The 15050-nt window shown below is 45.6% G+C and overlaps 1 protein-coding gene across 4 annotated transcripts in view; it reads right to left on the minus strand.

Annotated features, from left to right (window-relative positions):
- The window catches only part of LOC121917465 (sorting nexin-14-like), a 66593-nt gene extending 52006 nt beyond the window's left edge, over positions 1-14587 (minus strand). The window contains exons 1-5 of one of the 4 annotated variants that reach the window (XM_042443461.1): positions 14389-14587; positions 5853-5973; positions 2797-2873; positions 2626-2704; positions 1524-1567 (exon numbers count right to left, since the gene is read on the minus strand). In XM_042443461.1, coding sequence (XP_042299395.1) covers positions 1524-1567; positions 2626-2704; positions 2797-2873; positions 5853-5973; positions 14389-14528 — 461 coding nt within the window. In that variant the 5' untranslated portion in view covers positions 14529-14587. Of the gene's footprint in view, positions 1-1523; positions 1568-2625; positions 2705-2796; positions 2874-5852; positions 5974-14388 lie in introns of those variants that run through there. The other 3 variants (XM_042443459.1, XM_042443460.1, XM_042443462.1) reach the window with 3 other exon arrangements.
- Between the last annotated feature and the right edge of the window lie 463 nt (positions 14588-15050).

Genomic DNA, 15050 nt, shown 5'->3' on the forward strand with positions numbered 1-15050 from the left:
GTTTTTCAGCCACAGAATTCAGGCATCCCAGTAATTTCAATCCACATTAACTGCCACAATACAGACAGTAAAATGCATTACAGCAAGTTAAGTTCTATAAAAAGCCCCTAGCAAGTAAGAATATTTAGGTGCTCCAAAAATAAATAAATAAGTAAATCATATGGCACAGCCTTTTAGAGCAGTGGTTCCTAAATGCTGGTCCTCTAGATGATTCAGACTTCAGTTCCCAGATTTCATGACCACTAGCTATGCTGGCTGGAACCTATGGGAACTGAAATTTAAAACATCTAAAGGACCAAAAATTGAGAACCGCTGTTGTAGAGTGTGCACTGTAGAACAAAGGTGGGAATAATGTACATTTAAATCATTGCCCAAGTTGAAATCTCCCTGCAGCACACCAGGCAGAAGACTAGGCTAAACCTGGTCCAAATCAAGTGCTACATTTTTAGAGGAAATAAATTTAAAATACAAGACTAAACACAGACTACCACAGCTATTTTCTGATTTTTTTTCTGAACAAAACCCAACTAAATCACATCCTTTTTCAGAACATTCCAATCTACACTCAAACACAACTGCATCCTTGCTATGAACCCTCCTACTCTTTCCCTCTTATTCCTTATGTTAGGTTTTTGCAGGTGTTTACTCATGTCATCCTTTACTATGCTATGTGTTGCTTATCTGTGCAAGAGCGGAGCACACTCAGATATACCAGAACTATGTTGGGCTTGTGTGAGCCACTGGCTAAACCCAGGAGATCACACAATCACACACTGGGGGGGGGGGGGTCACAAACTTAATCAAATGAAAACGATGCTAAAGACAACCTTCAAAACAAAATCAGATGATGTTACACAGACAATAATTTAAATCATGAACTATAAGAACTCTAAACTACTGTGGCACAGGTCATAAAAGTGATGAGCAGAAAATATACACACATTAATGTAAGACCCAAATAACCATTAAAGCAATGTTGACATGGCCCAGACTGTAGAGGGCTGCACTACTCCATCTTCAGCTCCTCTAGAGTTCTAGAGGACATCACTGCAGAGGCCACTGTGGGCAACCAGAAGTGATGATGTGCTACTTCTCACCTTTTGTGTCATGGCTGGCTGTTACAGGGAGATCCCTCTAAAACAGCATGTAACAGACCCACAAAAGGGATCTGGATCATTTAAACATGTGAGGAGAGGGGTGACCAAGGAAAGTGGAGGAGTGCCAGGGTTTTTTTGGAGGGGGGAGGTCAGTTTGAGCTGCAAGGGTTGCCCTGGACTTCTCAAAGGTTTTCATCTTGTCCATGGACTGACAATTACTATTCCTGCATTAAAACAAGATTAAAAGCTATCAACCAAATTCCAAATGCTAGAGTAGACTCAAGGAATCAATTTCCAGGAGCTGTGACTCACCATTTTGCAAGTGATGCAATGGATTTACTTTAGCTGGGACTAGCAGCTGGATTTAAATTACTGTCGCAGACAAAAGTATTGTATTTTGTGGAAATGCAACAAAGAAAATCTTACCTGTACCAAGGATAGACGAAGTTATCCAGCAACAGCTCAAACACCTGCAGTCAATCAGATAAAACATTCAATAATAGATTACAGTATGTCCAGCAAGAGAGCAACAGTAATCATACTTGGCATGTATATCTCAAGGTCAGCTTTTTAAAACCTAGCTGAGTTCAGAAGACATGAAGAACAATATTACTTTCTTCAGCTATAACTTCCAGAACAATAGCCCTGCTCCCCAATCTTCTGCTCCCCAATTTTTGCACATTGCTAGATTACTGCAGTATACTCTTATGGCATTGCTCTGGCTGCCTCCTATTGCATTCTGGGATTTGCAGGTTAAGGAGGGGCATTTGGAATTCTCAGCCAGAGAGCTCTTAGGAATCATTGAACTACAAACCTCAGAATGCAACAGAAGGCAGCCAGAGCAGTAAAAGTGGAATAGCAGCACTATAAGAGTTAGTTTGGTAATGTGGTTGGTCTCTTCCATGGTAAAGACAACAAAATAAGAGACTATCACAACAGAAATTTGGAGTTCCCTACACACCTGGCATCTAGGAAAGAAGAAAGCTCCTGCTCAGTGCAACCTGAATAATTCAAGTTGCACACCTATAATAAACTACAGAGATAGCATATTCCCATAGGAAGCAATGAGTAGCATATGTACATTGTGAACACTGCATATCACTGGTATAGCCACAAGCACAAACCCAGACATTTAAAAAGCAATGTGAGGAAGTTTTGCAACATTCTGCTTCCATGTGCTAAAATGTAGATAAAGAGGTGGTTAAAATATAGCAGAGTACGTTCTCTTCACACGAAGCCCACCGACCCATTTAATTTCTATAGTGTGACTAGCAGCAATTGGAAACAACTGCCTATCCAGCTGACATAATCACTCTAAAAATAATGAACACTGTAAAAGAGAGTGAGTGAAAGAAGCTGAGATGGACAATTCTTTGATAAAATATGATAGAAATGCTCAGTTTTTAGAAATGCCTGTATTTTGATAATCCATAAAAGAATGTTAATTACAAATTTCTGGTACTCAAAGTGATCTGAGTACAATGCTTTAGAAGAAATATTATGAGATTTCTGTTCTGGGGAATGTTACCTCTGAGAGAGAAGCATCAACTTTAGAAGGAACGTTCAGGTCTCGCCATGGCTGATAATTTTCTAGCCGTAATGCAAGCCTATTAAACAGCAAAAAGACTGCTAAGTTGTGTTCTATTAATTTTTACCCAAGGTATACAAGTATGATTAAAATTATGAATATTCAACTTACCTATGCCTATTACACTTGATGTTACCACATACATCACAGCTGAATCCTTGGGAATCTGGTTCTTGCAGTTCTAATTGCTAAAACAACACCAACAAAGAAAAATTCCATTCTATAGAATACTAGGAAAACAGTTCTGCATTAGCCATTTTAATTGTATGCAATAAAAATGATGAAACAGGGCTACTAAGATTATTTCAGAATGTTTTATACGGTTTTAAATTGTTCGATATTAACTTGCTGTCTATACCACATCCTGGGATGTTTTGATATAGGGCAGAATACAACTACAGTGGACCCTTGCCATATGTGGGGGATCCGTTCTGGAACCCCCCCCCCCCCCGTAAGGCTAACTCCTTGTATGCTTGAGCCCATTCATTTGAATGAGGCTCATAAGCGCGGCAGCATGGAAGAGTGCGGGGCGCCACGGGCGCACACCCCATTCATTTGAATGGGATGCACTGCCCCTTGTGCCCCGTGCGCTCCCCGCAGCTTGAGTGCGTACACTCAAGTCTGCGTATAGCGCACCCGCGTATAACGCGGGCGCACTGTATTTTAATCACTCACCATATAAATAAAAATTACAATTAAAATACAGTAAATAATAAATGTTGCATTGAAATAAAGGCATAGTGTCCCCGAAGAGGCCAAATAGATTTATTTATTCCACCACTCTTGAGACACAGCAAGTTCAACAAATCTACAAACTGCAACACATCTCACATTTTTAGAAATTGGTCTGTCTCTTATAAACATATTCTGCTTTTGCCTATTCCTTCCTTCATCCAAAATTATATTCCACTACTACATGGAAAAATGCTTAGAGATAATTGATTACATATTAATTTATTCCAAAGCAGAAAGGTGAAAAGGGTAAAGGTAAGAAAGGTGAAAAGGGCCTCAGCATATGCACAGCTAACAAGATTAATATGAAATCTGCCTTTAATAACCTACCGTATTTTCCGCCGTATTAGACGACTTTTTAACCCCTAAAATCTTTTTGTAAGTTGGGGGGTCGTCTAATACGCCGGGAAGGCTCCGCTGCCGGCACGAAAGCCGCCGGCCTTGCCCTCCTCCCAGGCCCCGCGGGGCCCGGGAAAGAGCACCGCGGCCTGGCGCGAGGGCCTTCGGCCTTCTCCTCCTCCCAGGCCCCGCGGAGCCCAGGAAGGAGCGCCGTGGCCTTGCCCTCCTCCCAGGCCCCGCGGAGCCCGGAAAGGAGCGCCCTGGCCTGGCGCGAGGGCCGCCGGCCTTGCCCTCATCCCAGGCCCCGCGGGCGCCGGGGAATGGAGCCGCACGCCCTGGTCGCGCCGAAGGCCACCGGCCTGCCCTCCTCCCAGGCCCCGCGGAGCCCGGGAAGGAGGCCCTGGTCTGGCGCGGGCCGCCGGCCTGCCCTCATCCCAGGCCCCGCGGAGCCCGGAAGGAGCCCCTGGCCTGGCGCGAGGGCCGCCGCCTTGCCCCTCCTCCAGACCCCCAGAGCCCGGAAGGAGCGCCCCTGGTCTGGCGCGAGGGCCGCCGCCTTGCCCCTCATCCCAGGCCCCGCGGAGCCCAGGACGGAGCGCCCTGGCCTGGCGCGAGGGCCGCCGGCCTTGCCCTCATCCCAGGCCCCGCGGACCAGCCCGGAAGGAGCGCCCTGGCCTGGCGCGAGGGCCGCCGCCTGCCCTCCTCCCAGGGCCCGCGGAGGCCCGGGAAGGGAGCGCCTTGGGCGAGGGCCGCCGGCCTTGCCCTCCTCCCAGGCCCCGCAGAGCCCGGGAAGGAGCGCCCTGGCCTGGCGTGAGGGCCGCCGGCCTTGCCCTCCTTGGATTTTAAGGAGGGGGTCTTATAGGGCGAGTATATCCCAAACTCTATATTTTTACAGGAAAAGTTGGGGGCCGTCTTATACGCCCAGTCGTCTTATACTCCGGAAAATACGGTAGTTGTGCTTGATAGCTTATACAGTTCTTAAAACAGAAAGCCCTCTGTGACAAAACCCCTCTTTCATCAATCACCATCAGATGTAAAATAGCAAGTGAGTAAAGTACAAAAGAACCACATACGTAAAAATGCTAGAAATTCACCATCACTTAGTGCTTTTCCTCAACTGAGCTGGGATCTGATTTTTAAAATGAGCCCAGAAGAGCTCGGCACCTATGCAGACATTTTTCAACGGAGACTGAATACAGATAGACACAACAAAAGGCTATCAAAGAACTTAGGCGGGTTACAGACCGCCATTTGGGACATCCTTAGGACGTCGCAGTTTAAAAAAGGACTCTGTCTGTAACAAAAGGCGGCGGCCATTCCACATGGCTGCCACCATTTTGACGTCTTGGACGCCTAGCGTCCAGATGTGTCGTGGCGGAAGTGACTCCGTGAAAGCGCGCCTTGCGCTTTGCGGCGCCACTTCCGGGGCCTAGGAAGGAGCACGATTTCCACGCTCCTTCCTCGCAGCGTCCGGGAGTCCCGCAGTTTAGAAGCTGCGGCTCCCGGGCGCTGCAAGCGGCGCCGGCAGCAGACCGCCGCAATTCGGCGGTCTGTAACGCGCCTTAGTTGACTAGTTGCCTGCTCCCTTCACACTTCCTTCTTTCTTTTAACACTAGCTAACTGGCAGATACAGTAAATAAATAAAACCTATTAGTTATTCCAAAAGTCACTTCATAGTGACCTAACAGTGTCCATCTACAGGGATAACAAGTATGATTTTTGTAGGTTTTTCAGGCCATGTGGCCATGTTCTGGAAGAGAACCACAAGCATGATTGGCATGAGACACTTACCCCTCACAATAATGCAAGTTTAGTGAACCCGCCAGAACAGTGTGTGGTGGGGGAGATAGAGATCTCACTGCATCACCAGAAATGTACTTACACAAAAATTTATTTTACCCAATATTCCTTCTTTTTAAAAGTCATGGATACTTTTAACTTGAAACATCAGCAACTAAAAACAGTTCTTGCTGATTAACCAGCTGACATTTTTGTTGAAAACTAAAATAAATCTTACAGCATGTTCATCATAAATACAAACATTTAGCTAATTGATGTTCAATAACATATCAAAGCATATCAATGAAGTTATACATTACCTTGGTTTTATGCTTTATTGTAAACAGAATATTTGGTAAGAGGGAATCTGGACCTAAAGAACAATAGAATGTGACAACTCCCGCCACAAATGACCAGAAGATCATTAAAACATGAAGGTATCTAAAAAAAAATAAAGAGAAAATTACAACTCACAACAAAATGTAGAGTATTACATTCTAGCCAACACTATGCATACCACTATGTATAAAATTAGTTGTTGTTGTGTGAGTTCAACTTGTTTCTGACCTATAGTGATTCTAAGGCCATGGAGTTTTCTTAGCAAGTGTTGTTCAGAGGAGGTTTGTGATTGCACTACAGCACCACACTGGCTCTCTTGTAAAATTTACACTACTATGAAGAACATCATACTGTATATGAAATTCATCTTCCATACAATAATATTTATTACATTAAAGTTAAAGCATAATTGAAGCAGGTGAGAATGGTAAATTGTTTGTTGATCATCTGTATGTGACCCCTTGCTATCCTTTTAACAGAAAGAGCATTTCTTATTCAGTGCTGAAGAGATAACCTTAATGGTAATAGAAACAAGAGTAGAAACTAGGTAAAAGCAAGAGTGAAATTGAATGATGCATGACAGGAGATCTGCTGACACAAGATTTCCTTCCATTTTTCTTTCCCCTTCAGTGCTATTTTTGGCTGCCAAAAAAGTTGTATCATTGGGAGAATACCTTTTGATTCCACTAAAAGTGCTAGTATATATTGAGTAGACTACAGTACAAGGAAGTTTCCCCCTCGCTTTACCTCACAATTCCAGAATTCTGCGATACTTCGTATGCCCTCCTATCTAGAGACATTGTTGGGTTGTGACTCCCATGAACCCTAGCTGTTGTAAACAGTTGTGAGGAATATCAATATCTGGGAGACAACTTCTGTCTCCCAGTACAACCCCTGCCATCAATGAACCCAGTGTAATTTGAGCTACAGATATACAGTCACCCCTCCAAGTCTGCAGACTTGAGATCCACAGACTTGGAAAGCCACGGAGGAGCGACTGCTATTAATGTGAATGGGGTGCGTGCTCGTGGCACGTGCCCTGCATGCATGTGCCCCACTCAAGCCTATGGGGCTTGAATATGCCTGCATTTTGGAACTCATGGGGAAGGGGGGCGGCACGAATCCCCTGCGGGTTCCAAGGGCCGACTGTATATCTTTAGCCGATATATCTGTAGCCCAAATAGATAGACAGACACACAGACATATCTGTTGATATTCGTCACCACTGTTTACAACAGCTAGGATTCATGGGAGCTACAACCCAACGATGTCTGAAGAACCAAAAAGTGTCCACTGATCTGGAGAATACAAAATGTGTGCCCACTGAGTGCAAGTGTTTTCAGTAAGGAGTTTAAAATGGAGTTTTGTTCCTTTCCAACTACAGACTAAGGTTGGACTACCTGTGACTCTTGGAAGCTATTTGTGCAGCCAGCCACAGATGATTAGACCCCCTCACTCCCTGCCATGGCTGCTATCACACAAAGTAGGCAAGGACAGTTATCCCCACGTGCCTTGTTTCACCACTGGAACTGGTTTCTCAATATCCCATTGAACAGCTACACAACTTTAAATTTCCAGATTATATACCTCAGCTAAGTCTAAATCTGCACTGCAGAAATAATCCAGTTTGACAACACTTTAATTGCCATGGCTCCATGATATGGAATTCTGGGATTTGTACTTTATTGTGGCATCAGAGTTCTCTGTGAGAGAAGGCTAAATCTGTCAAAAAACTACAAATCCCAGAATTCTGTAGCATGGAGCCATGGCAGTTAAAGCAGTCTCAAACTGTATTATTTCTGTAGTGTAGATTCAGGCAAAGAGTCTGACAAAACAACTCAATTTTACAAAGTTCTTTTATACCTGCCTAGTCCTATTTGTTTCTGGCCTCACAAAATACTGAGAAATCCTGGATTTCATAGGAAGTACCTCTTTGTTTTGATAACGGAATTTAAATTTTCTGGACTTCAAAATATAACATGCCCAGAAAGAGGAGAAGCCAGTCTGCAGAGATTTCCCCTCATACTCAGAACAACAACATCACCATCTTGACAAAATGTAGGCCTGAGACTAACATAGTCAGTTCTTTCTGCCCTTTTTAACACCTTGGTCTCATGAAGAAGCCAGTAGAGCTTCAAAGGCTTGCAACATATATTTTATGAATGTTGGTTGGCCCAATAAATGTATCTGTTTTGTGGATTATGGATGTTATTGTACTTCCTTCCTTGGAGGTCTTCAAGCAGAGGCTGGATGGCCATCTGTCGGGGATGCTTTGATTGTGATTTCCTGCATGGCAGGGGGTTGGACTGGATGGCCCCTGTGGTCTCTTCCAACTCTATGATTCTATGATTCTACCCCAGATAGATAGATAGATGTGTGTGTGTGTGTATACACACACATACACACACTCTCTCTCTCTCTAATAAGCATAGAGTAATTCTTTCTAATTAATGCAAACAGAAATTAGTACAGTACTTGAGGCTGAAATACGATTATTTTCAAGAGATTCAGCCTCAGCGACAAAAAGTGCCTTTGTATTTTAAGCTGTGTTCCACAGTTATCCCACTGAAAACAGAAAACAAGGTGGTGCAATTAGTGTTATTTATTCTCCTTTTGCTGTGGAATGCTTACTAAAAAGGTCTGCTTTTAAATAATAATAATTTAATAATAATTTGTTTTATTTATATACAGTACCGCTATTCCAAAGATCATAGCGGTGAACAGCAAGTAAGCTAATTAGCAAGTAAGCTAATTTGCCCCCCAACAGTCTGGGTACTCATTTTAGCGACCTCGGAAGGATGCAAGCCTGAGTCGAGCTTGGGCCCGTTGCTGGTCTTGAACTCGCAACCTTGTGGTTTTGAGTGAATGGCTGCAGTACAGGCATTTAACCACTGCGCCACCAGGCTACTGCCACACTGTAGAATTAATGCTGTTTGACAATGTTTTTAACTGTCATGGTGCCATCCTATGCAATCCTGGGTTCTGTAGTTTGTTGTGGCACCAGAGCTGTGACAGAGGCAGCTAAACAGCTCACAAAACTAGAAATCCCAGAACCCCGAGCATACAGCCAAAGCAATTAAAGAAACGTCAAACTTCAATGTAGATGCAGCCTAAAAATAACTGAGCTATTTATTAATTTGCACCTTACCTTTTTTTTTTATCAGAATAGATTTTGGAATAACTGCTCCATGTTTGCATTCCCCTCCTGACATCCCTTTCATACCCACTCTACTGCCATACAGATACATCCTGTCTTGCTTGAGCTGGCAAATTATATGGGAGGATGCGTAGGTGGAGGATATAATTAGAGTGAGAAGGAAATGATATTCAAAAGAGACAACCCTCTATTCATTCATTTTTGTAGGCTTTAATCATCCATAAAAACACAGAAAAAGTAAAACCCGACTCTATTACTGATTTTGCTGCAACAGTAGAATACAGTTGTCTCTGTGTGTGCTTTCAAGTTACTCAAGAGGTTATGTTGACTGTTCCTTCCTCTGAATGCAGCACCCACTATTCATTAGTGACCTCTCATTCAAATACTAACCCTGCTTAGCTTCCAAGATCAGACAGGATCTGGTGCCTTTTAGGGCATTTAGGCCGGGAAATTGTGGAGATATGGATGTTTTTGCCCGTAAAAATTAAATAGCAGAATCTGGGATAAGCTTTCTGAAACTCCTGTCCACTTCATCAGTTGCAACATCAAGGGCTGCTTTTTTACAAAAGATAATGCCCAATTAAACTTGTTATTTTCAGGTGTCCCTAGACTTCATTATTTTTTAAATTTTTCCTGCAACAGATGAACAGCTTCCTGGCTGGGGGTAGGTTAAAAGACTACTTCCACCCCATACCAAAAGAGTCACTCCCCATAGGATTGTCAGTTTGCAAACTGGATAAGGCTATTGTCTTTTTAATGGCTGTGTTGAAGAGGAAATTTCAGCAGATTTGTGTGACAAGAAACACCTGCAGAACTTCCCTCTTGTCTTGGTGGTGGGTTGCCTTCAAGTCACTTGCAGTTTACAGTGACTCTATGGCAAATCTATCACAGGGTTCCCTGGGGCTAAGTATGTGAGACCTGCCCATGGTCACCCGGTGGGCTTCTATGCCCAAGTGGGGAATCAAACCCTGAGCTGCAATTTGACACTGCTTTAACTGCCAAAGCTCAATAGTATGGGATTCTAGGATTTGCAGTTTTGTAAGATTGTTGTTGTTAACTGCCTTCGAGCCAACTGACTCGTGGTGACCCTGTGGATGAGACATCCCAAGCCCCCGTCTTCAACTGCTCTGCTCAGGTCCGGCAGGCTCAGTCTCATGGCTTCTCTGATCAAGTCTAATCATCTGGCATGTGGTCTTCCTCTTTTTCTGTTTCCCTCCTCCTTTCCTATCATCATTGTCTTTTCTAGTGAGTCCTGTCTTCTCATGAGGTAGCTGAAGTATGACAGCCTCAGGTCAGTCATCTTGGCCTCCACTGAGAGTTCAGACCTTAGCTATTCAGTGAGCTATTTTGTCTGTCTTTTGGTTTGTCTTCTTCAGCACCATGTCACAAATGAGTTCATTTTCTTTCTATCAGCTTTCTTCACTGTCCAGCTCTCACATCCGTATTTAGCCTTTTCTGTCAAGAGCGCTCTGGTGCCACAACAAACTACAAATCCCAGGATCTGGACCCCACTCTGAGCCTGGATGCCCAGGTCTTAGCAGTCGCCAGGAGTGAATTTGCACAGTTAAAACTCATGCATCAGCTGTGCCGCCTGTTCCTTGAGAAGTCAGATCTGGCTACAGTGACACATGCCTTGATTCGTGGGGCTGCCTTTGGAAACTGTTCAGAAACTTCAGTGTGTGCAAAATGCCACTGCCAGAATGCTGACTGGGGCCAGCTATAGGGACTACATAACTCCCTTGCTGAAACAGCTTCAATGGCTACTGGTTCATTTCCAGGCACAATTCAAAGTGCTGGTTATGACTTATAAAGCTCTACACAGCTTAGGCCCACACTATTTGAGATTTCATATCTCCCCATACAAACCTGCTAGAGCCCTAAGATCTTCCAGGGAAGGCTTTCTCTCGGTCCCTCCACTATCACAGTCGAGAGCCTTCATGGTGGCTGCTCTGTCCTCTGGAATGCCCTTCCATGAGAAGCAAGGCTGGCCCTCTCCTTGCTTGTCTTTCGTCAGCAGGTAAAAGCGGCTCTGTTCAGGCAGGCTTTTAATGTCTAGACATGGGAGGAGTTTTATATGGGATGGGCACTGTGGTTTTATTGTGGTTTTAATGCTTGTAATTTTATATTGTTTTAATTCTTTTATGGCACTATGTTTTTAGAATTGTTACCATGAGCAGCCTTGGGTCCCTTTGGGGAGAAAGGCAGGGTAGGAATTAAATAAATAAATAAATAAAACAAATTCCGCAGAATGGAGCCATGGCAGCTGAAGGAGTGTCAAAATGCACTAATTCTGCAATGCAGATGCAGCCTAAGGTCAGCTAGAAAAGCATCAGGCAGAGGGAAGAATTTCTTTTAAATGTATTAAGTTACTGTCCACTTTTGTTGTGTTAGTAAAGTATTATTTTTGCTTTGGACGCATAATCAGAGTTGTCCAACACGAACTTTGGGGCACAGGGCATAAGCGAAAGTCTTAATGCTGACATTCAAGCAGAACCTAGAGTAGAGGTATCCAGAGCCTCCGTGCACTCTATTAAACTGGATCGGTTTGAGTCGGTGAGTACCAAGGACGTGGACAAGATCGTCGGAAGTGTTCGGAAGACAACCTGCTCTCTCGATCCCTGTCCCTCGTGGCTAGCGGCCCAGGGGGGACCGGCGGAAACTTTATTGTTACGCCGGATTATTAATACATCTTTGAGGGAAGGGCAATTTCCATCAGAATTAAAATCGGCCATTGTAAAACCTATATTAAAAAAGCCCTCCCTCGACTCCCTGGTACACAATAATTATCGGCCAGTCTCGCTGCTGCCATTCTTGGGTAAGGTGATCGAGAGGGCGGTTGCGATCCAGCTTCAGACGGTCTTGGATGAAACTGATTATCTGGACCCATTTCAAACTGGCTTCCGGGCGGTTTCCCGGGGTTGAGGCGGCCATGGTCGCCTTGGTCGATGATCTCCGTCTGGGCATCGACAGGGGAAGAGTGTCCCTGTTGGTGCTCTTGGACATCTCAGCGGCTTTCGATACCATAGACCATGGTATCCTTCTGGGGCGTCTGGCAGAGGTGGGAATCAGGGGCACTGCGCTCCAGTGGTTCCGGTCCTACCTCTCTGGGAGGTCCCAGATGGTGCAGCTGGGAGACGTGTGCTCTGATGAGAGGCCCCTTAAAACCGGGGTCCCTCAAGGAGCCATTCTGTCTCCCATGCTATTTAACATTTACATGAAACCGCTGGGAGAGATCATCCGGAGACATGGTGCGCGGGGTTATCAGTATGCTGATGACACCCAAATTATTATCTCTATGTCTCCGACTGATGCAGTGACTGAGGATGGCGTCTCTCCTCTCAAGGCCTGTCTAGAGTCAGTAATGGGCTGGATGAGGAAAAACCGACTCAAGCTGAATCCAGAGAAAACGAAGGTACTTGTGATAGGTTCCCCTGGTCCAGGAATGGCGGTGGTTCCACCTGTCCTGAATGGGGTCACGCTCCCTGTGAAGGACTCCGTGCGCAGTCTGGGGGTGCTTCTTGACTCGTCGCTGCACCTGACTGCTCAGGTGAGTGCGACGGTCAAGAGCACCTGTTATCAGCTTCGGCTTATTCGCCAGCTGCGTCCATACCTGAGGGACCTAGAAACTGTTGTACATGCTCTGGTAACCTCGAGACTGGATTTCTGCAACGTACTCTACATGGGGCAACCCTTATACCAAACTCGGAAGCTGCAAATGGTGCAGAACATTTCCAGGGCCAGCCATATAACACCTGTGCTGAAAGATCTCCATTGGCTGCCCATCCGCTTCCGGGCTCAATATAAGGCGTTGGTGATCACCTATAAAGCCCTAAATGGCTTGGGCCCAGGATTCCTGAAGGACCGCCTCTCCCCATATATTCCGTCCCGCACCCTCAGAACATCTGGGCAGCAACTACTGAAGGTGCCTGGGGCTAGGCTTTCCTCCACCATGAAGAGGACATTCTCCATCGCCACCTCGGCCCTTTGGAATATGCTGCCCACTGAGCTCCGCTCGTCAACCTCCCTGGCCCAATTCAGAAAGGATTTAAAAACCTTTCTGTTCCAACAAGCATTCCCCAAATAAAATCCTGCGGGCCTCCCTCCTCTTCCATGGCCAAGAGGTTGGGCTATGGGGCTTTTAGCTTGTTATTTTATTGTATTTAGTTGTTTGACTGTTTTTATTGTACTGTATCCACTTTGTTTTAATGTATGTTGTGAGCCGCCCTGATCTTGGGAAGGAGCGGGATAAAAATAAAAACTTTATTATTATTTATTTAAGTATCCTCCTCCTTTTCCAGGACATGTCCTCCATTTCTGCCTTCTGTCCAGGAGGAATGTCAAAATGTCCTCCAGCATGGGTTTAGTATCTCTGTGCATATTTTTTTAGCTTTTACAGTGAAATGCCCTATTTTTTGTTGTTGTTCTTTAATGTCTGCCATTTTAGGATGCCTTGTCCTCCTTTGCAGTTGAGAAGACCTCTGGTCACCCTGCCTTTAAAGGGACAAGGGCTGCATCTACACTGGAGAAATAACTTGGTTTGGCACCTCTTTAACTGTGTCTTGGCTCAAGGCTATGGAATTCTGGGAGTTGGAGTTTGTTGTCATTCATGTCAGCGGATGGCTGTGACACAGTTTACTTTATTTTCCCTTAAATTTACACCCTGCCTTTCTCCCATCAAGCTGCCAAAAGTGACTCACAACAATTTAAAGGAAAAGTTGGCTAAAGCCCTACATTACATTAAAGCGTTATATTAACTATATTAAGGTTTTTAAACTAAGTAAACAATAGAATGGTAGAGTTGGAAGAGACCCCTAGAAGGGCTCTGACCCAGTCCAACCCCCTTCTGCCATGCAGGAACTCTCAGCCAAAACACCCCCAGTGACAGATGGCCATCCAGCCTCTGCTTAAAGACCTCCAAGGAAGGAGACTCCACTACACTCTGAGGGAGTGTGTTACACTGTCAAACAGCCCTTACAGTCAGGAAGTTCCTCCTAATGTTCAGGTGGAATCTCTTTTCCTGGAGCTTGCATCCATTGCTCCGGGTCCTAGTCTCTGGAGCAGCAGAAAACAAGCTTGCTCCCTCCTCAATATGACATCCTTTCAAATATTTAAACAGGGCTATCATATCACCTCTTAACCTTCTCTTCTCCAGACTAAACATCCCCAGCTCCCTGAGTCTTTCCTCATAGGGCATGGTTTCCAGATCCTTCACCATTTTAGTCTCCCTCCTTTGGAGACATGCCTCGTTTCTCAATGCTCTTTTTGAACTGTGGGGCCCAGAGCTGGACACAGCATTATTCCCGGTGGGGCCTGACCAAAGCAGAAGGGCACCTGCTTCGTGAAACAAGCTTAGTTCTCACCGGCTGAGGAGGAGGGTGGCCAGGCTGAGCCCCAGGAGGAAGCAGCAGGAGAGAGGGTACTGCCGGCAGGTCTCGCGCAGCGCCTCCGCCCCTCGCACGCCACGGAACAGGCGCTCCCCGGCCGCGCGCGCCCACTTCATCCTGCGAGGGAACGGCTCGGGCGGAGGAGACAGCAACGCGGACCCCTCCTCCTCCTCCAAGCGCCTTCCAGACGCTAAGAGGGACTCGGCCCTCCTCTGACTTCCGGTTTCGACCGTCATGTGACATCCCCTTCACGTGACCATCCTCCCTCTTCACGTACCCGGAAGTCCCTGTTTCCTATTAGAGATTTTGGACTCCAGCTCCCAGAAGCCTCAGCCATGTTGGGCAATAGCCTGGGATCATGGGAGCTGAAGTCCAAAATCCTCTCAAAGATCAGTTTGGGGACCACTGCTCTATTTTGTAGGCTGGCACCGCTTTAAGCGAGGCACTGGAAATGGCAGCACCCAATGCCTAGGCCCTGCTGTGTCTGGGGTGAAGGGCTTCCCTTCAACAGACCCAGGCTCTGACCATTCCCGTCAGGCAGCAGCCGGCCCTTCGAGTCTAAAGAGGCTTTCTGGCAACACTGATAGTACTGAAGAATGGTGGCATCTTGTGGAAGAGTAACAGCTAGCGGTGGGGAG

This window comes from Sceloporus undulatus, unplaced genomic scaffold, assembly GCF_019175285.1.
Source record: "Sceloporus undulatus isolate JIND9_A2432 ecotype Alabama unplaced genomic scaffold, SceUnd_v1.1 scaffold_19, whole genome shotgun sequence".
Taxonomy (NCBI): domain Eukaryota; kingdom Metazoa; phylum Chordata; class Lepidosauria; order Squamata; family Phrynosomatidae; genus Sceloporus; species Sceloporus undulatus.